At 43.4% G+C, this 23,599-nt stretch overlaps 4 protein-coding genes across 7 annotated transcripts in view; 3 read left to right on the top strand and 1 right to left on the bottom strand.

Moving 5' to 3' along the window:
* The first annotated feature begins 1,931 nt into the window (after window positions 1–1,931).
* On the top strand, window positions 1,932–12,819 carry LOC306784473 (equilibrative nucleoside transporter 2-like). 3 transcript variants are annotated; one of them, XR_013772364.1, is made up of 14 exons: window positions 1,932–2,035; window positions 3,138–3,185; window positions 3,282–3,363; window positions 4,082–4,224; window positions 4,311–4,450; window positions 4,967–5,101; window positions 5,500–5,597; window positions 5,796–5,871; window positions 6,602–6,711; window positions 7,393–7,501; window positions 7,756–7,841; window positions 7,920–8,137; window positions 12,134–12,325; window positions 12,719–12,819. XR_013772364.1 is itself a non-coding variant. In XM_079278490.1 (13 exons), the coding sequence occupies exons 2-13, from the start codon at window positions 3,148–3,150 to the stop codon at window positions 12,243–12,245; spliced, it is 1,347 nt and encodes a 448-aa protein (XP_079134616.1). In that variant the 5' UTR covers window positions 1,932–2,035; window positions 3,138–3,147; the 3' UTR covers window positions 12,246–12,568. The 3 variants fall into 3 exon arrangements, 2 of the variants coding, with proteins under 2 accessions (XP_079134616.1, XP_079134617.1); XM_079278490.1 differs by lacking the exon at window positions 12,719–12,819 and having other exon boundaries at window positions 12,134–12,568; XM_079278491.1 differs by lacking the exon at window positions 12,719–12,819 and having other exon boundaries at window positions 1,973–2,035; window positions 3,133–3,185; window positions 12,134–12,568.
* LOC306784527 (kelch-like protein 10) lies at window positions 8,648–10,831 on the bottom strand. Its single transcript, XM_079278562.1, has 4 exons — window positions 10,240–10,831; window positions 9,737–9,778; window positions 9,164–9,616; window positions 8,648–8,950 (listed from the first exon to the last, which is right to left on the bottom strand). Exons 1-4 carry the CDS (start codon window positions 10,741–10,743, stop codon window positions 8,789–8,791), a joined length of 1,161 nt encoding a protein of 386 aa, XP_079134688.1. The 5' UTR covers window positions 10,744–10,831; the 3' UTR covers window positions 8,648–8,788.
* A 919-nt stretch (window positions 12,820–13,738) lies between the features above and the next one.
* LOC306784523 (galectin-related protein-like) lies at window positions 13,739–17,143 on the top strand (the record flags this gene model as incomplete). The annotated part of the gene is made up of 5 exons (XM_079278559.1): window positions 13,739–13,777; window positions 15,582–15,659; window positions 16,060–16,148; window positions 16,514–16,694; window positions 16,948–17,143. The coding sequence occupies 5 exons, from the start codon at window positions 13,739–13,741 to the stop codon at window positions 17,089–17,091; spliced, it is 531 nt and encodes a 176-aa protein (XP_079134685.1). The 3' UTR covers window positions 17,092–17,143.
* A 1,364-nt stretch (window positions 17,144–18,507) lies between these two features.
* aftpha (aftiphilin a) overlaps window positions 18,508–23,599 on the top strand; it is a 10,132-nt gene continuing 5,040 nt past the window's right edge. For both annotated transcript variants that reach the window (XM_079278231.1, XM_079278230.1), the window contains exons 1-3: window positions 18,508–18,630; window positions 20,786–22,474; window positions 23,356–23,519. In XM_079278231.1, coding sequence (XP_079134357.1) covers window positions 20,822–22,474; window positions 23,356–23,519 — 1,817 coding nt within the window. In that variant the 5' untranslated portion in view covers window positions 18,508–18,630; window positions 20,786–20,821. The remainder of the gene's footprint in view (window positions 18,631–20,785; window positions 22,475–23,355; window positions 23,520–23,599) is intronic.

Below are 23,599 nucleotides of genomic sequence, written 5' to 3'. Positions count from 1 at the left end.
GGATTTCAAAATAAAACAAGTAAATTGCATTTCAAAGGTGATTGATGTGTAGAGGTGATGTATGCCCACATTAATTAAACCATTAAGCAGTTGTTGGTAACACAGTATTTATGAATAGTTGCAATATTTTTAATTTGATATTTAAAAAAAAACATATTCTATATTGTTTTTATGTCGTTAACGATGGATTGCTGCTCCTTGTTACTGGTGTGCTGCTTTGACTATTGTGTTGCCTGACTGACACTGACGCTGTCAGACTCTGTGGAATAAGAGGAATTTTCAAACTTAAAGCTACATAAAAGGGGAAAAAAGTATTTATTAGATGTCAAAAGGTATTTTTCATCCCGGATTTAGAACCGGCAAGTCCAAGTGGTTTTGTGTCTGAGATAGATTAAAAAACGATATTTACCATTTACATACATACATTTCCACGAACTGAAGCGTTTTGTTAATATGTGTTAATATGCTGATAATGTGTTGTCAAGAAGTATACTTGTCAAGAAGTTACCATGACAGGTGTTTTATTGTGAAAGGTACAAATCAGCACTTCTTCTTTTTACTTCAGCTGGTTTCTCTCTCCCTCTCTCTCTCTCTCTCTCTCTCTCTCACTCTCTCACACACACACACACACACACACACACACACACACACACACACACACACACACACACACACACACACACACACACACACACGTATACGGTTAAAAACTACACTGTGCATTATACGCTTTAGGTTTTTCATTTGTACATAATTTATTAAGCATGAAAGAAGCCATTAGTTAAACAAAATGTCACTACTTTAATTCACAGAAACACATTTGTCTGACATGTAATTACATGTCACTTCCTGCTTTATCACCTAACATTGAGGCCTTTATTGTTTCACCTAACAAGTGTGTGATCTGGTGCTTAGTGCCCCTAGTGCCAGCAAAAATAAATACAACAATAACAAATAATTATAATCAAATAATCAAAGGAATGAAATAGCTCCTCCATCAATCATAAAGAAAAAATAGTGCTGCAGTGCACTAAATTGCACTTAATGCTTTGCCTGCCATATTATAGGCTTCCTCATATAAACTAAACTTATGTTTCAGCATGAAGAGCGTCCTGGTTCATGCATACAGTGTTCACTGAACAAACACGCAGAGCAGGAATAACCAGCCAGGCAAATAAAAGTATCTTCGCTGATGAAAATGAGTCCAACCTTAATTCCACACCATGAGTCACTTTGCCTCCGTTGAACTCAACTGTAGGACAATTCTAAATCCTTAGTGGAGTTAATGTTTCCTCGCATCTTGAAGCCTCAATTTGTATGTTCACACCTTTTGACAGACATGTGTCGTGTTGCTTTAGTCTCCTCTCAGATATCCTGTGTCTGTATTTAATGTGGAGGTTAGAAGTGTGAGAGGCCCCTCTAGTGTTACAGTTGGGAAATCACAAGAAAGAACATGTGGGTTTTCAAAATTATATTTAAAAAAAAAATGAAAGTAAAAGTTTAAATGATAGAAAAATAGAAAAAAAACATTAAAAATGTAAACAGCAGCCGATAATATTTTCTATTTTTTTGAATGAATGAAAGATAAAATGAACACATTAATGACATTTGAATAGATTTTCTTTCATATTTTGTTGGACACGCAGACTATATTAAATTCGGCCTATTTATTACATAGATTATAATAATATAATAGACATTGTACAGGTTGAAGAAAACCAGTTTAAAATGGTCACTATCATAAACATCTGGATGAAAGCTATCCAGTTAAACCAGTCAGTGGTTTCAAATATAGACTCAGGAGCCTCATATGGGGTCGTATTATGATTAAGATTATCACTTCATTTTTTTAAAAATATATTAATTAGCCTCATAGCCTTGAACAACTTTTAATTTTGAAATGACCATTAACCACGTGTTCGGAACCACATGACAGCTTTCCCCGGAAGGAAGCAAAAAACCGCGTCCACAATTCGCGATCCTTCATCCCACCTGTCTGACCCGCGACCCGCGAGGAGCCGGCTCCGACACTCAGGTGAGCTTTACCTGTGTTACACAAAGATGATTTAATAGGCTCATATTCTAAATACAATACGTTCACTGCTATAGGCAGGAAATAAAGAAGTAGGCGGTGTGCAGTGTTGCCAGACTGGACAGACAACGTGTTACATTCTCATTTAGGTTACGCTTTATTTTGATATTTAGTGTCCGTGTGTGTTCGTGTCGTAACATAATCAGTCAGGTCGCCTATTCCTTCCATCGGCTATAAGTAAAACCACGGTTACAACGAGGAAGTCAAATGATAACAGTCTTTCAGATTTAGATTAAAACGCTCACATGAACGCCTTTACACATATTCCATTACATAGCTACAGAATAATAATGATACCTTTGTAATTAACTGAAGTCAAATTTGGTTTTGATGGTTATAAGCCGATTGATATAAAACATCTTTACCCGCCAAATTGAATTTAAAAAAAGCCGGAAACAGTTGGCTGATGACGCAACCGGATGATTCACATTATAGTCAGTTTGTTTAAATGATATTTATATTTTATATGAAAATGATTCAATCATCAAATGATTTGTGACAAAATTACTGAACATAAACTTGAATTAATACGACTAATTTCTTAATGAATACTTTAATCCATTAATTCTTAATTAATGCCATGTCATTAAGAAATATTAAGGTACTTATTTAGCAATGAAGGGGAAGAATTGAGGCCATGGAGTCTTATGCTGAGGTAAAAGTAACTTCAGCCAAATGTCATTAAATAAATGGAAGAAAATGTCATTTTTATAAAGGCTACAAAACATATGATCAGATTTCACAATATGATGCATATACAGATTAAACAGTTTTAATCATCTGCTGTAATTTAAATGAAACATTGAATGCAGGTGTACTATAGAATTGAGTATTTTGTGTCTATTTAATTAAAGTATTAATACTTTCTACCATTTTTCTTACTTTTTTGTGAAAACGTACCTTTATGTTTCTTTATTTGAGTCAATGGTGGAGAGTACCAGTAAGTCGGTGATTCCTTGAGTCAGTTGTGGATGATGCTGATATTACCCACACAGCACATGTACAGTAAACGCATCATGTGAGTTGTCTCTTTACGTTAGCGCAGAAGCAACAGGATGTGGGACCAAAACAAACTGCGTCCACCTGCCGACCGGTGAGTTTGATATTCTCCCGCTGAGGATTTGTTTTTTGTATAAACTGAAGTTTTAATTTACAGTTCAGGACATTTTGGTTTCTTTTGTTCCCACAGCGGTCGGGCTGTAGCCGTCATCATCTTTGTGCTCGGTTTGGGAACTCTGCTGCCCTGGAACTTCTTCATGACGGCCTCTCAGGTTTCTCATTATTTATTTCAGGGAATGTCAATCAGGCTGCTGTTGTTTTATTCATATTAAGAAAGGTGGAAATCACAAGTTTCATCCCCATACCATATTTGATGATGTCATATGCCCATTTTGTCACGGGGCATGATGGAGGACTCAAACGCAGACCAGGCAGAGTAGTGTGAAGCAGGCGTTTTATTCAACACAAAAAATGAATAATTACCACACAACAGGAAGTCGAAGTGCTTGATTACTGATCAGGGACAGGTGAAGGGAGTTGGACTGGCGCTGAGGGAGTGGCTGACAGGTAGAGTGAGGAGCTACAGAAAAACACACACAGAACACACAAGGCAAAGCCTGATCGTGACACATTTCAATCAATCAATTACATTTATACCAACTCAATAAACTAAAATATGATTTGACGATTGTATTTGTGGGCTCTGTAGGAAGGAGGAAAAAACTTGTGGTGACAGACGCCATTGGACTTTCAAAATAAAGGCATGACCTAAAGATGATACGCATCAATGTTTTCATTTTGCCTTTGATGTATGGATTCAGAACGATGGATCATTACATCCCTCAACACAACAACAACAAAGCTGAACAAAGATAATAGAAAACAGAAGCTTATATACAGTAAATATAACAAAGAACTGATCAACAGCACAGACATTTACTTTCTTATGTCTCCTCTAAAGATGTGCTTCTTTTGTCCTCTTTGTTAAAGTATTTCAACCAGCGCCTCGCAGCGCCACCGAACAGCACATCGGGCGGCTCGACTAAAGACTACAACTATGACAGCTGGATGGCCTTGCTTTCCCAGCTGCCCCTGCTGCTGTTCACTCTGCTCAACTCCTTCCTGTATCAGCGGTACGGTCTTTACGTAGTTCGGCTTTGTTGCACTTTTAGCGCACCGACGTGAGCGGCGTGTTTCCCCTCTCTCTCTCGCCCTGCAGCGTGAGGGAGCGTCTCCGCGTGGCCTTCAGCCTGATCGTCATCCTGCTGCTCTTCTGCCTCACCGCCGCTCTGGTCCAGGTCCCCATGCAGCCGGACACCTTCTTCTCCGTCACAATGGCCACCATCTGGTTCATCAACAGTGGGTCCACGCAAACACACACACAGTTATTGTAATCACATGAAGCCCTGTGACGGTCAGGTTGAAGGTCTTTACGTCCACATCATATGAACCTTCACCTGTCAACATGTCGAATGCAATTAGACAAATGAGGACAAACTTATTCGGAGTCCTTATTCATTAATTGATGCTAATTAAAGATACTGTGAGGAGCTTCTAACCGCTGGATAGAAGGGAGGCACAGCAGAACCAGGGCTGTCAGACCCTGCTGCAGAAAAATTAGAGTTTTTTTGAAAGGGACTCTGGTTCTAGAAATAATTACCACTTTTGTCCACTGGGAACGCCAAAATCAACACCAAAAGAAAGCTCCTTTACTTTAAATGAATATCACTGCTGCTCCTAACAGGACTTTCTCTACATGTCGACATGTAGGGAAAGTCTGAGCAATGCTACTGCTGCTCTCGTACCATTCTACCACACAAATAAACGATGAGCACTGTTATAATAATGCCTGTGTGTGTGTGTGTGTGTGTGCAGCGTTCGGTGCAGTGCTGCAGGGCAGTCTGTTCGGTGTGGTCGGTCTGTTCCCTCCTCGCTACAGCACTCTGTTCATGAGCGGTCAGGGTCTGGCCGGGATCTTCGCCGCACTCGCGATGCTCCTCTCCATCTTAAGTGAGTAACACACCGAAGCGACCCGACTGGACAACATCAATGACAAACAAAGAGTTATCGTTGAGCGGTTTAAAATGAATACCAGGAACGGACTTGTACTGTCGAGGGAGACGGACTCAATCCAAGTGTCAGAAAATAGTCAAATAAATGTCATCCACAATTTCATGAAGCAAGTACTCACATTTGAGAAGCAGCAACCGTTTTCTTCTCAAAAACAGACGATGAATTCACAAAATAACTGCAAAATAATATGCGGTCTATGGACTAATCGCTTGATGACCGTTTCAGCTTTGACACTTTCATAATATAGTGTAGAACTGACAGAGATAATATATCGACTGTTGTGCAACAGTTCCTAACAAATGCATCTGGTTGTAAGCGAATCTCTCGCTCTGCAGGTAAGGCGGATAAAAGCTCGGCTGCGTTGGGATACTTCATCACTCCATGTGTGGCCACTCTGGGGACGCTGCTGTGCTACCTGCTGCTGCCTCAGCTGGTGAGGACACCAACGACACGCATTTTAAATTTAGTTTCAAGGCTTTGTCGTTATCGTCTGTATGAACTCTTGTCAGTGGCAGAAACCCTACGGACATATCTGTTTCTTATCAATTCATTTAAATGGTGAAATATTACCCCAGGGCCTCTGTAGAGCCCACATTACCATCGTGCTGACGGCGGCGACTCTCCTCCGCAGGAATTTGCACGTTTCTACCTGAACAGAAATCACTCTGCAAACGTGGAGACGACACAGGAACTCCTCAGCAGCACAGGTTGGTTCCTACAAAGTCTCATCCTGCAACACGACGAGGTTTCACCAGATATTTATGATCTTGTGTTATTATATTCTATATATATATATATATATATATAAGTCTAAGGTTCAGAACCGGGTCTGACCAGCTCTTCATGAATCCTTGTAGGTTCTCAGGAACCACTAGCTCGTTTCTATTGGGCTGAACGACTGAAACTTAGTAGTAAAGACTTAAAACTTACAAAACGAAGTAACTAACGAAGTACAATTACTCAAGTACTCAACGTAAAGATGGAGCGTGGCACTTTTGTCTCCTCCTTCTGGCCGTGAAAGTAATTACAGGTCAGTGATGTACTTTTACATGACTTGAATATTTAAACTTTCTGCTGTTTAATACTTTTATTCCACTATATTTACATTTCACAGAGAAATGCTGTACTTTTGACTGCACTACATCTATTTTAAATACTTTTCAGATTCAGAATAATGATATGAAATCAACAAATAAATCATGATTGATTATTTGTTATTTATTTTATAAAGTAATTCAAATTAGCTCCACCTTTACCAACTTTTGTACTTCTACTGCAGTAAGATTTTGAGTATCAGAGTATTTATTTTCTGTGGTATTGCGTCTTTTACTGAAGTAGAACATCTGAGCACTTCTTCCACCGCTGGCTCCAGGTCAGTTTGGATGATCGCATTCTTAACTTAGTCGCTGATGAACGTTCATTTCTTTCCTTTTAAAGAGAAGAAGGTCTTGAGCGACGTGGATGAAGACCTCGAGGCCAAGAGGAAGTTCATCAGTGAGCCGCAAGAGATTCAGGAGCGCTCGTCCGTCCTCAAAGTCTTCAAGAAGGTGAACGGCTTCCCATCCGTTTGGGGATATTCATTATTTTAGAAAATATTTGTGCAAGTCGTTAAAGACGAATGACTCGGGCACCATCGCTGCTTTCCTTTGCATCCATTGTGATGATTTATTTCATATTTGTAACGTCAACATCACAGAAAATATCACAATAAAAACAACTCACTGACCACAAACAGCCGTACGTTATGATTTCAACTCATTCAATTTGCTTTAAACTGGCCCACAGTAAAGAAAAAAAACATTGTAACATTTAAGAAGTTACAATCAGAGAACGTTTGATAAAAGATTCATCGATTTTTAAAATTGGTGTCAACTTTATTCTTGGCACATATCTCTCAGATTCACTATTTCAACATCATTTGTAGTTTTCTTTGTAGTTTTCATGCATAATTAAGTATGAATTAACAATGGAAACAGTTTTTTTGTTTAGTTTTGTTCCAGTCCAGGTCGTTTAGGGAGCTGCTTAGTGAAACAACTCTAATATGTCTACCTGCGCTTTCACTACGTTTGCATTTTTTATCTTTCAAAACTTTCCATTTTTTGAATCCTTGTTTTTACCTTTATTCTAATTATCATCATGGCACATTGGCCTTTTAGCACATCCATCACTGCACACGTTGAAGATACGAGTGTCTAAACAGTATAAATAAATCTGTGCGCGTCCCTCAGATCTGGCTGATGGCTGCATGTGTGACGTGCTTGTTCGCCGTCACCCTGTCGGTGTTTCCTGTGATCACGGTCCGAGTTCAGACCGTCTACGAGGACAGCGCTGCCTGGGGTGAGACGTCACGGCACCTGCTGTGTTCATGGCCTGTCAGAGTTATCGTAATTACGAGTTACCGAGTTGTGAATAGCATCGAAGTCTTCGTTACGTTTTGGGAGACTCTTCTATCTGACTTAGTTGGAGCTAAATAATCATTTAGAAGTGCTTTAAAACAAATATGGACGTCGGCTAAAGTCTGGTAAATGTAAATTCACATGATTTTCTAACCGTCACACCGCCAGCTCAGTCCCGCTCTCCATCCCTTACAGAGAAAGTGTTCACCTGCGTTTGCTGCTTCATCGTTTTCAACACCTTTGACTTGGTCGGCCGCAGCGCCCCGTCTCTCGTCCAATGGGTGAGTAGCGCCGCCACTTTGCTCTTTAAATTGTGAGTGTAACGCGTCGACGCCTCCTCACCCTGCGTGTTTGTGCAGCCCTCGAAGGAGAGCCCCCTGTTTCCTGCCGCTGTGTTGTGTCGTCTGGTCTTCATCCCTCTGCTCATGATGTGCAACGTCCAGAACCCCACACTCCCCGTCCAGAACCACAGACTCCCCGTCCTCTTCAGCCACGACGCCGCCTTCGTCGCCATCATGGCCCTGTTCTCCTTCTCCAACGGGTACCTGGCGAGCCTCTGCATGGCCTACGCTCCACAGTGAGTCTTCTGCCGTGTCTCGGCCACAGAGACTCATTCATCAGGGTCGCAGAACTTAATTATTTTTTAAGTTGAATGAGGTTCTTCTCCATACAACTTAGAAGTTGCACAAACGGAAAAGTTAAAAGAAAATCTCCGGAGGAACAGCAGTTCAATGCACGAGAAATATTTATTTCCTTATTTTACACGGCACAGGGAGTCACGGCGGAAAACGTACTCGGCCATGTTGGGGAGCCCGGACAACACGCAGCAGCTCGCGCCTCTGCGGGAAACACCCGAGGGACGAGCCTCCGTCCACTCGTCAGTCGCTGCGTCGTAGTACTCGACGTTAGAGCAGGTGCCGTGGGCGCTGGCGCCTCCAACAACGTAGAGCCGGTCGTTGAGCGCTTCGATACCGAAGGTTCTGCGGGGAGTCAACATATGGGACACTTGCCGCCAGGTGTCGCTCCTCGGGTTGTAGACCTCTGCGCTGCTCAGGAGGCCGGAGACATCAGAGCCGCCAACCTTTTGGCAGGAAAAGTGAAAATGAAGGGTGAGACGTTTGAATTGAGATTTAACCAAATTCTTCGGCGAAAGAGAACGCTCATCTGAGTCTAAGAACAACCGCTGACCAAATCTCTTCATACGTCACACAGTTAGCGTGTCACTGTTTCATGAACTTACTGCGTAGACTCGGTCTGCATATGCAACGATGCCCAGTCCACTGCGCCGGCAGGTCATTTGTCTGATCATTGTCCACTGGTTGGTCTCTGGGCTGTAACATTCAGCCGTTTGCAGGAAGTCGCTCCCATTGAAACCGCCACAAATGTAAACCTGGGGAGAATCGGAGGGGTTTGCTGAAGACCTTTAGTCTGACACGACTCTCCGGCCAGTTACTTCAACACAGCCTCACGCAGAAACACTCATTGCGGAACTTGAACTTGCAATTTGATTCTTTTTACAACATCGCAGTCTCGTTTCAAAATCAAATTGTTCCCGTCACCATCGTACTGTTACTCTTGAAATACTCTCGTTCAGTTCACGCACCTTGTTGTGGAGCGCCGTGCTGCTGGCGTGGCTCCTACGCTCGTGCATCGGCGCGATGAGACTCCACTGGTTGGTCTCGGGCCTGTAGCGCTCTGCGGTGCTGAGTCGCGAGTACCCGTTAAAACCTCCCGTGGCGTAGATGCACTCGCCCAGCACAGCGACGCTCACGTAGCATCGGCGGTGGTTCATGGGTGGCCCCTCGTGCCAGGTGCGCGCGCTCACGTCGAACCTGCGCACGCTGTTGAAATGCTCGACCCCGTTGAAGCCGCCGACGCAGTAGATGCTCCCGTTGAGGACGGCGGTGCCGTGGTAGGCGCGAGGACCCACGTCTCGGTCTGTCACCTGCATCCAGAGGTCGGTGCTGACGTCGTACGACTCGATGCTGTTCGTTGGATCGGTGCCGCTCCAGCCCCCGATGGCCAACAGGATGCCGTTCGGCAGGCGAGGGCGGGCGAGAGGGTTGCTGAGATGCGCAGAGGGTCTGAACCTCATGATGGGACTTAGCATTTCGATGGCTGAACTGACCATTTGCAGGCACTCAGCGTTGTTTTCCACCAGCTCATTGGACATCACGTTCAACCTCACGTAGTCCTCACTCGTCAACACCAGTCGCACCTACACAGAGAAGAACAGGACACAGTCTTTCAATTGAACTCAATGGCCTGTACTCGAGTCCAGTGTCCAGACCTCTGTTGCTTTTCTATCATCATTTTAACTGTGACTAATATTCACATTTTTACTCTTGAATATTCAAAACTCAGATACCATTTTTAAACCCTTTTAGATGGTGACATTCTATATTTTCGTTCTTGTCAATAAATTTCTTTAAAATCTCCAAACCAACGATGTGTTAGTCGGGCTCTCAATCCTCAGACTTTCTCTGCCTGACTGTGGTACCGAGCCCATTTCTTCCTCCCAAAGACAGAAATCTTTTACTCACTTTAACTCTTTAACTCTGAACCTCTAATTTGACGATGGTGGTTTAATTGATCGTCGCTGCAATTTAGGATAACACCTTCAGCCAAATGCTGAAGATGCAAGTCTAAACTAAATCTGGTGACAGAAGGTTAACATACCTTAGACAAGAGCAGTGCCGTGTCTGCTTTTCGCTCGTCGGGTTCGTGGGCGATCCAGCGCAGGATGGCCTCGAACGCCGCGCTCTCTTCGCTCACATTGAGGTCGTCTCTACCGAGGATGTCGGCGAGTTGCTGCACGGAGAGCTGCGGGAACTCTTCGGACAAAACCACCTCCTCAAAGTGGGCAACGATGAAGTGGTCGGCCTCGAGCCGCAGCTCGGGGGACGAGCGGGTGTCGGTGACCTGAAAGATGCCGATGCAGTTCTCTGGGCAGAGCTGCTCGCCCAGGAAGTCGCAGCAAGTTTGCACAACGCCCACGACGTTGAGCTGATCGGCTGCCAGCAGCAGCTCCTGCACGTTGTCCTCCGTCACAGAGACCAAGCCGGTGTACGCGAACTCAATGATGAGCTGCATCATGTCCGGAGACAGGCCGGGTATGCGGAAGACCTTCTTGTCTGGAGGCGACCAGCGACTCCAGAGAGCTCTGCAGAGGATTGGAAACATACTTCAGGTTTTCACTCCCATTGATAACAATGATAACGTTTTCAAATAAGCATTCACAAAATCAACATATTGCACCATTTTGCATTAAAGGGAAATTGTACAATACGTAAACTGCCGGACATCATTCCGAGTGTAACTAGCAGTGAGAATGTCGCTGTCAAATAAATGTCACCAATATGTAATACTACATGTTGTATGCTATTTTAGTTTTCTTTAGTGATCTCTCTGGAGCTGTTTCACCACCATCTACAATTCATCTCAGCTTTTGTGCAGCAGTGAACGGCTTCTTCCTTCAATTTGCGTGTCGCATTAACCATCTCAAGTGTTTGCAATTACTTTTCGTTTTGTTGCATTAAATTGATTCAGTCACTTTTCTGAACACACAAACTACTCAATGCTACTAATCAATACTAATCTGCTTAAAAGCACATTACTATGGACCTGAGAGATCGCCAACTCACTGGAAGTACGTGCTGCATCGACACACGAGCGCGTGGATCTCAAACGTTACGTCCTCGACTTGGATGACTGCGTCGCAACGTTGTCCCTCCAGACGGAGAGAATTAAACACTGAGGTTGACGTGTGTGAAGATTCGTTCCAGTTGTCCATCTTGATTTTCTGAGTATGGGAGCTTTATGGTCGATGACTTGTCTCAACAGGTATTTTGATGAAAAGAGAGACGGTCACCACACCTCTAGCGTTCTACGTCCAGGATGGTTTTGCGTTTTACATGTATTTTACATGTAAGAAGTGGCTCTGAGAGTAACTTGCTGTTTTGCATCATCCACACTAAACAGTGGATCAAAAGGGTTCGTGGGCACACCACCACAAAAAAATACTGATCTGATCTAAATATGTGCAAAGCAAGATATTTGGAGAGCAAAAATTGGACAACAATAGTTTTTAAATGGCTCTTGTACGTGGAGTGTTCATTAATAGCACAGTGAATTGTTTTTGCTCGTACTGAGTGAACTGGCATGTATTTCTATCAGTGTAACATTTGAATGCATAGGTGACCAACTGTTGTTTGTATTTCTATGCTTCTTTCAAAAAGTATATTTAAAAAAACCTAATGGAGATGTTTGTGATCAACTGTTTCCAAGCTCAAGAATGGAGCCAAGAACCCTTATTAATATATCTGTCAAATAAAGGTTGTCTATATCTCAGGAAATAGTGTTACTGTCCCTTTAACAAGCTGAGGTCAGGATGTGTGTATTCCTGCCAAAGTTTCCGGATTAGCATGCTCTTGTAAACAAAACGGAGAGACTGAAGTCACATCGTGTCCGACGGTCACCGCTGCGGTGTGTGTGCTGTGGTTTATAATGGGCGGACTGGTGTGCATGTGTGTAACAGGAGGCCATGTCGTCACTGTGGGTTTGTGTCCGTCAGGTTGGTGCGCTGTAAAGACTGCGAGACAGCCGGCTCTCTGATGACCTTCTTCCTCGTTCTGGGTCTGGCACTGGGAGCGTCCTTCTCCTTCCTGCTGGGAAAACTGGTTTAGACGACTGGGACAAGGAGAGCGCGCGAGATCCTCGTTTGGGAATCTGGTCTTCAACCAGAAGCACCTACGTGTGATGAAATGTGAGAGTGGTGAGAACAAGTTGACGTTTGAACTTTTTGTGGACAGAATTCTTATTTTCAAGGTTTTTTACGGTTTAATAAGGGAATGTTTGTATATATTTTTTATACGTTTTCATAACTGAAGAAATGTTTGTTATTGTTTGCTTGTTGATGCATTTTTGTCTCTTGATGATATTGTACTTTGACTTCATTTTTATCAACAGTAATTTTCTTTTCCCTTTCCTAATAAAATGCACAACATTTTCATGTGTTTTTTTGTATATTTGTACGTCTGTTTATAAACTGAACCACCGAGTTGAATGCATCATCAGCTGTAGTAACACGAGCAGAGGCTGCCGGTCAGCAAGCTTCAAAGTAAATATTAAATGTTGGATTTTGTTTTCACTTTTCAAGGGTGGAGCTTCCGTTGTTTCCTCTTCCTCCCGCTCGGCCCTTTCCTTTGACCTCGTGTCCTGCTTCCTCCCATTCTCTTAATCTCTTCACGGAAAGTGGCGACAAGACATGTTTCTGTAAATCCCATGAAAAGAAACTCGTCAGAACCAAAGATGGAGACGTTTAGGTGAAGTGTTGTAAATCAGCTGCAGACTTGTGAGACGAGTATTTCTGACTTGATTCTTTTCGTGACCTCTCTAATGTACATTTACTGTGATAAGTACTGCTGAGGCTTCAACACACTTTAAAGTACAAGTCTGGTGCTTTTCTTTATTTTTCTTATTGTCAACAAAAACCAACAGTGAATGTATTTACCAACATGTTTCATCCCACCGGAGTAAACGGCTGTGTGCTCTCTATTTACAGGCAAATATATTTATTCTCTGTTTACTTTTACTTTATTTAGGATCAACATTCGTTATTACGGCAGTAACAAGACGTGACATTCAAACTTTACATTATTGACAATCCACAGTATCAAAACAATTAAATAAAAATCTCTTTACATCAGCTCAGCAGTAAATCAAATAATATATGTAGTAAAATAGGTTTATGCAGTCAAGCATTTTAACACAGATTTAATCAACCTTCATATGGTGCATCATGCGCAGCCTAAACTCATTTCTTACTTTGTTTTTATACAATCTTCATTTTTCCATTATTAAGACATAACGAGTCGTATTGTTTATTGTTGTGTTAAAGTACTTTTCCAAAGAAAACATGAAGAAGATTAAATATTTGGGGTTTTGCCTGCAGTCACAGCCTCAACAATAAGCTCTCTTGTTATTGACCTGAGAGAAAGGCATGCAGGGAAAGCTGATTACCTGAGCTCTGTGTGTGTGTGTGTGTGTGTGTGTGTGTGTGTGTGTGTGTGGGGGGGGGGGGTTGAAGCTTTTACGTCAGCGTTGACACAGTCGACAGGAGACGTCGGACAAACTGGACCTGCAGCTCATTCTTCGCCGCTGTTTGCTTCAGATCAACATGGCCGAAACACGCCGAGTGACAGCGCAGGGCAGGAAGGTGAGTCTGAACACACCTGAGCAAACAGGAAGCAGGTGAGAGAATAGAGAAACAACAACAGAGCAGCAGAGAGGAAAGTGGTCTGATTGGCGCGTCAGGTGAACGTTTCTGATTTCAGTATTGTTTCTCAGGTGACTTTAAACTAGTTTTCTAAAATAACCTGACTGCTGTGAAGCTGGCCAGAAAGAAACAATGCAACTTCCTGTCAAGAGTAACACAATAAAAGCACCACTCATCTACGTAGCAGCGTTTTATATATCTATACAAAGTAAAGTTTACAACATTTAAATAAACCAAGTCAAAGGGTTCAGTAGGAAAGTGTTTACTTGCTACTGGTTTTACACTTCAAGCGACGGTGGAAAGTACTCAAGTACATTTACTCAAATACTAGAGTACTATTTTGAGGTGCAAGTACTTTGACAATTTTCTTTTCTTAGTCCTTGATCGCTTCTATTTTACAACATTTCAGAGGGACATATCGTACTTTTCACTGCACTACATTTCAGTGATAACTTAAGTTACACGTTAATAATACAAAAATATGATCTACTAATGAATTATGATGTGTTATTGTCAGTGAAGACAACACTTTTTTAATCAAAAACTACCCCGCAGCAGGATATAAAGTAGACTTCACTGAGGTCATGTCTTTGTGTCGTCTCTGGGATTTTGGGGGTTTACAGGACTTGTGAAGGAATTTACAAAGGACAGCTACACGTGAGTTTAGGGTGTTTATTCGTGGTGGTTCGTTTTCAATTTACAACTTTACTACATCATACTAAGGACCTGAAAGTCTTAACATAATATGTGAACCTCTTTAGCATTCTGTTCATATCAGCTGCTTTTATTCTGAAGGTTTTTCCTGTTTTATTCAGACTTGAAGCAGCACGTGCCGGTCACCGGGTGCGTGACGTCACGCTGTGAACTGTTGCTTTGACTTCAGTCGAGTGTGAAAATTGTGTTTATATCATTTTATTTTACTTCGTGTTACAATTAAGTGCTACACATTTCAGATAGTTTAACTTTTAATGTAAAAAAATAGTTTCTAGTCAGATAAAGGATTTGAATGTTGTTCAATACAATTAATTGGGATGTTCCTCATCAATAAAAATAAGTTGTAAGAAACCGAAATTAAGATACATATGTTGACATACTTGTACCGCACTTGAGTATTTAATTTTATGCTTCTTTATACTTCGACTTTACTACATCTCAAAAGGCAAATATTTTACTTTTAACTGCACTTTATTTTATTGATACTAGTTACTCGTTACATAAAAAACATGATATTATGCTTACATTACAGGATTATACTAAATCTACCCAGTAATATGCAAATCAGTAAGATTGGCTCCACATTAAGATACAACAATGAAATGATTTTACATTTGATGAAAACAGAACAATATAATATTCTCCAAAATATAAAGCTAAGAAGCCGTTCCACACAATGAGTACTTTACTTTTGATACTTAAAAGAACTTCTGTACTTTTACTGAAATGACATTTTTAATTCAGGAGTTTTACTTGAAGTATTTTTGGACCCTGGTATTTACTATGTGATGCAATGGCAGCGCACATCTGTATGACCTGAGGAAGATTGTGGAGTCAAATCTGTCCTCTTGGCTGGTGAGGTCATCATGATGTCATGACATCATGTTTTTTTGTAAAAACGTGGGCCACTAATAGACTGTTGAAATGTCAGATGTTTCGTGTTGTGTGGTTGTTTTGATAGATAATTAATCTTCCACGCCATATTTGGTTTTCTGGTCTAAACACTTGATTTTCTTGCACTTCCTTTCAGAAGTGGGTCGTTCCACAGAGAAGTGATGAGAATAAACCGAGTGTTCGTCCTCCTGACAGAACTGATGAGAGAAATCTGGTAGACATTTTGCCTCAAAATATTTCAATTGTATTTTTATGATGTTTTCCCCGAACCCGGTTGTAGTTCAACATGCAGTATATTAATATTTTAAATGTTATAGTAAATGATGTTAATGATTTCCTTGTAACTTAGTTTTTTAATTGAATGTTTTCTTCTTGTTTTCAACTATTTCAACTATTTTTGTTCCAGTGCAATTAGATCCAGATGAATTAATCGTGTGTGTGTGTGTGTGTGTGTGTGTGTGTGTGTGTGTGTGTGTGTGTGTGTGTGTGTGTGTGTGTGTGTGTGTGTGTGTGTGTGTGTGTGTGTGTGTGTGTGTGTGTGTGTGTGTGTGTGTGTGTGTGTGTGTGTGTGTGTGTGTGTGTGTGTGTGTGTGTGTGTGTGTGTGTGTGTGTAGGCGGTTCCTTTCAGAGGTCACATCACAGGGGGGATGCGTCCGGGGAAGAAGGTTGTCGTGGTGGGTGTTGTGGACTCGTGTCCTGACAGGTAAACTTCCACTTTCCTTGACAAGTTGCTTCAGAACTTGCTTGAAGATCATCATGTTTTTTAAGTTTACTTTGTGTAGATGTTATCACAAGAGCCCGTTTGATGAGCTTTTACTGGGCCTTGCTCTCCTGATGGGCTTTAGTGTGTCTGTTGAAATGCTGGTTCTCAAACAGGCCAGTATGTTTGTGTTTCCATCAGATCAGTAGAACATTTTCATCTTTATCTTACTCAATTTTCACACAATTTTCCACCACTGCTAGTTGGAGCCTGCTCTCTACTGTTTGTGTTACGTTTGGGGATAATCGGAACCCTTTAATACAGTCAGAACAGTGTTGTCAGAGTCACGTCTGGTATTCGTCCTTTAGGTTCTACGTTGCCCTGACATGTGGTCGTGGATCCGGGGAGCCTCCGCCTGATGTGGCTCTGGAGCTCTGTGTTCGATTCAGGGACCGGCAAGTCCTGCGCAGGGCCTGTGTGGCCGGATCCTGGGGGGACGCCGACCGAGCCGTGCCTTTCTTCCCCTTCATCAGAGACCAGCCGTTCAAGGTATACCGACAAAACCCACAGTCTGGCCGGCGCTCTTCAGGCCTCACTGAGATGTGGCAGCTCTTGTTACACATTTATTGAGCAAAACCAGAATTACAACAGTTGGTTCCTTCACCAAACATGTTGTTCTCCTGACACATTAAAGTAGACGTTAATATCTCAATCATACATTCATATGAGTGGAATATATCCGATGATTCATGTCAGGTGTCAAATGACCAAGCATCCGCTTGTGCCTCGTCTCTCCTCCCAGATTGAGATTCACTGTGAACAAAGTGGGTTCCGCGTGTTTGTGGACGGACAGAAGCTGTTTGACTTCCACCACAGGTTGACGTCGCTCGGCGACATCGACACGTTGTGGATCAAAGGCGGCGTCACCGTCACTAAACTGGCCTGAAGTGAAGGACTGTTGCACAATGAGTCCAATCTCAAACTGTTTTGAGTCACGTCCTCCAGGACTCACTGCGTCGAGACACTCTCTGTATTCACTCGGTGCTCACGCTGGAACATTTTGGTTCCAGATGTTCAATATGGAGAGAAATGAGTCTTCAGTTTTGGGACAAATATGTGTGTTCATGATCTACTTCAGGAAAGTTGAATCTGAACATTTTAAAAACCCAATTGTAATGCCCTTCATTGTTTTGTTGTTGATCGTTTTTTCTTGGAGGCACAGATTTTCAGAAAGGTAATTTTTTTACCTTGTTGCTGCTGAACTGACTGATGAGGAGCCAACTTAATTTCATTGTATCTTTTTACGATGACAATAAACATCCTTATCCTTGTCTTTATCCTTTCTAAATACATTTCAATGCCAATGGTTGTTCAGCCAACAGGACACGACTCCTGCAACTGTAAATACCATCTAACAGCAGGAACTGGGATTAGCTGAAGGCTGCTGATGCCGTGGGTGGAATTGTTTTTATATTTTGTAATATGTTTTTTTTTTAAATCACACTTTGTATTAGTAAACAAAGCCTGAAGATAAGGACAGTGAGGCCTCCATGTGTATGTGATGACTGCCTCAAACCACGTGGTGGGATGTCCTGCTGCCATCCATATTAAAAGTACATGAGAAATAAATCATTATTTCTATATTCAGTGTGTGCCTGTGTCCCAATGGAAATTGTCCTTTTGGTTGTGCTGCAATCAACAATTATTTTCAGAATTTCATTCAATATAGCGCTTTCTATTCCTTATTATAACAGTTCAGTCTGTAAAATGTCAAAAGTAAAAAGCCCCAAAAAGATGCATTTAAGTTGGGAGGAGGAAAATAATGTCAGCAACTTGAAATACGAATTGATTATTTTGATGATCAAGCAGAGAGGGGAAGAAAAACTGTGCTCTGAAAATAACTAAAGATGTCAGACAGCTGTAGTGGAGTAAAGAACAATATTTAACTCTGAGTTGTAGTGGCGTAGAAGTATAAAGTTGCATAAAAGATAAGATAAGATCCTTTATTACTCCTGCAGCGGGGACATTTACAGGATTACAGCAGCATAGTGGAATAGTGCAAACAAGAGACATAGTAAAAACAAGATCACAACAAATATAAATGAGAAAATAAGTAATAAAACGGTAAAGAATATGAAATAAGTAAAAACTCCACAATAACTAAAATATAAATATAAAATGGGAATACTCGAGTAAAGTACAAGAACATTTACAGTACAGTAAATAAAGTGCAGTACCTGAGTGAATGTACTTAGTTCCTGAACATACCTGTTAAACATAGAAAGTTTAGAAGAACCTAAAGAGCCCAGTAGAGAGCCAACCTGTCACAGCGGTGCATGCTGGGAGATATTGAGCCGGCTGACTCAACCTTCAGTTTTCTGCTTCACTTTCCCCCGTCCTGCAGTCTTCAACCGGCTCAATCTGACCACGTATGGACGGTGCTGTCTCTACCTGAGTCATGGACATCAGCGGACAACATCTCACGGTTAGCTCACCTGCTATCTAAAGACACCTGCTGCCCAAAATCCCCAAGACGGAGGATGTGGGATCGGCTAACGCTGAAGCTAGGAAGATGCTTGTTGTTGTCGTTGTGGAGTTAGCTTGTTAGCTAGCTGCGTAGTTAGCCGAGGTGGTGGACTTCTCACTTAACTTGTATGTGATGCTGTTGCTTTATATACTTTATATACCTGCGATGATCGTGTTTGATTATATAAACGACCCAGTAAAGTGACGATACACTAATCAGACGTTAACTGGTAACATCGCTCATAAATTATCGTGGCTTTTTTGGCTTTTTCTACACATGCTAACCAAGCTAAGCTAAGCTAGCCTTCGTTACACCCCACATCTCAGCGAAGTGTCTCGGCCTTTTAGTTAAATTAGATGCCTTCTAGTCAGTGCTAACCTAGCTGTTAGCGTCATGCCATATTAACCCTAGTCTAGTCGTTTCTAGATCTAGCTACATAAGTGTGCTAACGATGACATTAGCCTACTAGCCTGCTAAGCTACATGCCGACAGAATTAGCTTCGTTAGCCTCCTAGCTTCTCTAAAAAACGCCAGATAAGTAGGAAGAATGTGTGAAACTTGGCTAATTCGAGATAAAAGCCTAAACCGTCTGATATTGAGTGTGTAGATTATTAAATAAACAGCTGCTAACATTGTCATGAAAGGTGACAACTCGTCTTAATAGAGAAAACACCATACATTTACATAAAAACGTGAAGGTGGAGCTAATGTTTTACTACTTTGTGTTCTTTTTTAGTAGTTTGTGAATTCACCAATGAAGTCTACGTCTTCTTATCTTAACCTATTAAAACACATGGGTCAAAAGGTTATAAAGTTTCAGAAAATGGAAATGGTCAAGTAAAATACGAGTAACTCCAAATTGTACTTGAATGAATGTACTTAGTTACTCTCAACCACTGCTAAACAGTCACTTAACTTGTGTTATTTGTACCCGAGCTGTCGGAGTGACTTAACCTGGTCTGCTGAGAGGTTCAGTGATCACAGTTTGAAGTAAGAACTTGGCTTTGTTTGTTAACTCGTCTTCCTGGACTTGCATGTCTGTAGTCTAAGCGCTGCCTGGGTGTAAACGTGCAGGTATTCAGTGAGATAAGGCCAGCAGAGCAAATACACGTTGCTGTCTCCGCCCACTATCCCAGCTTCCTGTTTCCTCTTTTCAGTTCGAAGTCAAAGATGTGAGAAACTCCAGTTGGTGTCTCTTATGAAATCATACATTTTATACACAGGATTGTAACTTCCTAATAACTTCTTGGGTTAGGTCCCTGAAAGACACAACAAATCCAATCAGATTCTGCTTTGGTGATTGTTTACAAGTCACAGAATTCAACTGCTTTTTTATCTCAAGTTAAAATTAAAAAGAAAACTTTGGAGAGCATTTAACAAACCGTACCTTGTTTTAGGAAGACATGCCATTGATCCTCAAAGACTCTTTTTATATTGCTGGTTAAACAAATACTTGCAAGTAAAACTTCTACAGTTGTTTCGAAAGGCTTGAAAAGTTCTTGAGGATTCTTGACACGTCTCCGAAAGACAAAGATTCTGCTTATCTTTGTCTTTGTGATTCTAATGAAATGCGCACTTGTCCGATATAAAACCACTGCAAACACAGAGATAAGACTTCTGGAGCACATCCAGGAGCTTTAGAGGAGAAAGTTTACAAGGACATACACACACAAGTTTTGTCCAAGGAAATGATGATAACGTCGGTAGAGAGGGAAACTAGTAAGTCAGGTACTTTATTCACCTGAACTTAAGAGTGTATATAACTACAACTTGTTGGGTCAGAAGATGCAGAGTGAAGTTCCGTCATAGTTTATGTTGTCGCTATCTCACTGTTTGTTTTGTCTCAGTTGTAAACACCTCAGCGCTGGTTTGTCATTACCACTTTATTACTGTCAATTTGACTCCAGGCGCTCCTCTTTAGTGGTTCAGTAATTCAATTCCTGCTTCGGCTTCAGCCGCTCATCAAGCAAATTGACCCCGGAGCGCCACAAGTGCTGCCCTGGTTGACTTCCTGTGTTTACGGAGCCAGAATGGGGCTTGAGAGTGTTTTTATTGATATACCTGCTGTGACAGAGGGTTTGTTTCTGACCACGTCTCTCCTCGCTGTCTTTAGGTGTAGCCAGGAGGATTCGTCGACCGCCAGAGAACCATGGAGCCAGATGTGGTCCGCATGTACTCGTCCTCTCCGCCCCCGATGGAGGACGGCGCAGAGGAAGAGGACAACGAGTTCGGGGACTTCGGCACCTTCGCCGGCGTCCCGAACAGCGTCAGCTTCACCGAATTCGACACCCTGACCACTTTCAACCAGACCCAAGCTCTGACCGCCACCTCCCCGCCTGAGATCCTCAACAACAGAGGGGTGACGGGGTTCAGCCACGGCTCCTCTAACGGCACCCACGGCCCGAACAGCGATCTGTCCAAGGCTAATGGCGTTGTGCCGGCGGGCCACCTGGGCAGCAGTCCCTCAGAAAGAACTGAGATGAAAAAGGTCCTCTCCGGCCCTCTGGGTCACTCGGGGAGCGTCACAGCCGCCAGCGAGCCCGCAGCCTGCAACGGCGGAGGCACGGAGGTGCTAACTAACGGGTTTGCAACCTTTGACGTTCAGGGAAGCCCCTCCTTGCAGAATTCTGTCCATTCTCATTTAAAAGGAACGTCCACTGAGGACACGGGCGGCGTCCCCGTCGGCAGCCCCGAGGACGATTTTGCTGACTTTGCTGCTTTTTCCAATGCCGAGGGACACCTCAGCCCGACGGCTAACGATGACTCGGACAATCCCACGGGGGGCAGCCGGTTGGCGGAGGCCGCCTGCCTCGAGGAGCACTATGACTCAGAGCAGGGAACGACTTCAGAGGACAATGTCAGGGACACACACAGAACTGGACCAAACGCAGCCGGCTCTGATTCCATATCTGTTCGCGCAGAGGCCCCGGGCGGCTCGTGCAACACGGACCGGGGCTCTCTTACGGATGCTGACTCTCAACAAAGGGACGTAGCCGTTGCACAGGAGCACTTGGCCTCAGAGGCAGTTTGCACGAACAGACCCCTCACTCTGAACGGGGTGGACGCGGCCCACGGGGACGATTCCAAAGACGCCGTGGGCTGCAGCGAAAACGACCTCTCGCCCGATGAAGCCGCAGACTGTGAGGCGGGACGGTCGGACGGGAAGGGCTCCGGTAACGAGACGGAAACGGAGACGGAGACGTCGCTGGGCCGGCCGCTGTCCACAGACGCTCTGGAGGAGTTCGGCGACATGAGCACCACGGGCTCGGTGCCCTCTCCGCCCCTCCAAGGGGAGACCGCCACGCCGGCCGACCACAGCCAGCTGGCAGAGGACGACGAGGACTTCGGGGACTTCGGAGACCCCGGCTCATTCGGTGGGCAGGGCTTTGCCGACTTTGAGCAGCTGGAGCAGAGCAGGTTGGACAGCCCCGCTGCTGCACAGGAAACTACAGACGCCAAGTACGAGGACGACTTTGGCGACTTCAACTCCCCCAAATTTCACGCCAGTGAAAACGAGGGGGAGGATGGAGGCACGTTTGCAGACTTCCCCGTCAGCGACAGTTTCGGGAATTTCAACTCGGCGGCTGAAGGCGCAGACGGTGAGGCGGATGCAGGGTGGAGCGCCTTCGGGGAGCAGCAGCAGGTGGAGCAGGAGTCCTGGGCGGCGTTCAGCACGGACCAGAGCGTCGCTCCTCCTGCAGAGAGCAGAGAGGAGGAGCAGCAGCAGGAGGAGGAGGAGGAGTGGCATGAGAGTGAACTTCCCGCAGTCAGCGAGGAAACCAGCAGGACAGAGAGGCAGTCGGTAAGAACGGAGGGAAATCAAGTGGTCAGACGGGCAGTTATTCATCCATGAGCCCACATCCTGATCTCACTAGCGGTGCATTCATTTATGTGTGGCTTTACAGAACCACGGTGGAGTTAATAAATAAATAATAATAATATAAATATCTATCTCAGGTGTGAGACGATGAGCTAAATCCATTCCACCGCTAACTTCATTTTGCAATAAATGATCGAGAGTTAAATGACGTACTTTTTACTTTTGATCGTCTGTTTATACAACATGCGCTGAACAAGAAGTTCTGCTTCCTGCAAACCAAAGAGGAAGTTTTTTTTTTTTTTTAAATCAGTTTCTTGTGTTTGTTCATATTCAGCTGAGTCACAGCTCTTCACCAACTTCCCCTGTTGTTGTTGAACATTAACCGGCCCTTTAATTTGGTGATGTGGAACAGAGAATAAACTCCGCCCACAGGGAAACGTGTGTGTGTGTGTGTGTGTGTGTGTGTGTGTGTTCAGAGCGTAGACAAACTGCTGCAGGGTCTCTGCTCAGGTATTCAAACATCAACACACGGGCTCGTGGCGAGCCTCACAAGTCTGCAGCGCGGTGCAGAGTTTAATTCAGTTTAATTCAGTTGAATTCAGTTTTCAACAGTAACGCCGACACTTCCTGTTGCATTGTGCGCCGTCGACCGGTGTAACCAGTGTAACAAGTGTTCTGAGGTCAACTCTTTGATAAATGTCAAAACATTTGAAAGGTTTTGTTTTGCCTCACACACCACGAGGTGAGAAGGTACAGGTTTATATTACCGACAGTTTGTTTTCAGTTCTCTGAACGAGTCCTTTCCTCAGATTGTGAACGTAGTTTTGTAGGATGCGAGTAAACGGCTGCTTCTCTCTCTGAAGGCGTCGCTGTCGAGCCGTCTGGAGAAGCTGTTTCAGGGCAGCTTCCCTCAGACCGCCGCCCCCTCTGTGGAGGACCAGGTGGCGTCCCTGAGGGTCCTGCTGGGACCTCCGGAGGACCGGCCTCAGCCGGGGGCCGAGGAGGAGACGCCGCCGCCATGCAACAGGTGAGTTCCTGTTGAACTGTCACAAGAAAGTCAACAAGTGTTGAGCATCTTTTCTGTTTCATATTTCTACTTTTGGAAGA

This window comes from Melanostigma gelatinosum (assembly GCF_949748355.1).
Source record: "Melanostigma gelatinosum genome assembly, chromosome: 11".
Taxonomy (NCBI): domain Eukaryota; kingdom Metazoa; phylum Chordata; class Actinopteri; order Perciformes; family Zoarcidae; genus Melanostigma; species Melanostigma gelatinosum.
This window is presented reverse-complemented; position numbering and strand designations above follow the sequence as displayed.

Coding starts and splice junctions, on each gene's coding strand:
- LOC306784527 (XM_079278562.1), bottom strand. CDS start 10,743: ATGTTTCCAATCCTCTGCAGAGCTCTCTGGAGTCGCTGGTCGCCTCCA. Junction 9,617..9,736: donor AGGACTACGTGAGGTTGAAC/GTGATGTCCAAT, acceptor AGCAACCCTCTC/GCCCGCCCTCGCCTGCCGAA. Junction 8,951..9,163: donor GCACGGCGCTCCACAACAAG/GTGCGTGAACTG, acceptor GATTCTCCCCAG/GTTTACATTTGTGGCGGTTT.
- LOC306784473 (XM_079278490.1), top strand. CDS start 3,148: ATGTGGGACCAAAACAAACTGCGTCCACCTGCCGACCG. Junction 6,712..7,392: donor TCCTCAAAGTCTTCAAGAAG/GTGAACGGCTTC, acceptor CGCGTCCCTCAG/ATCTGGCTGATGGCTGCATG. Junction 7,842..7,919: donor CCCCGTCTCTCGTCCAATGG/GTGAGTAGCGCC, acceptor GTGTTTGTGCAG/CCCTCGAAGGAGAGCCCCCT.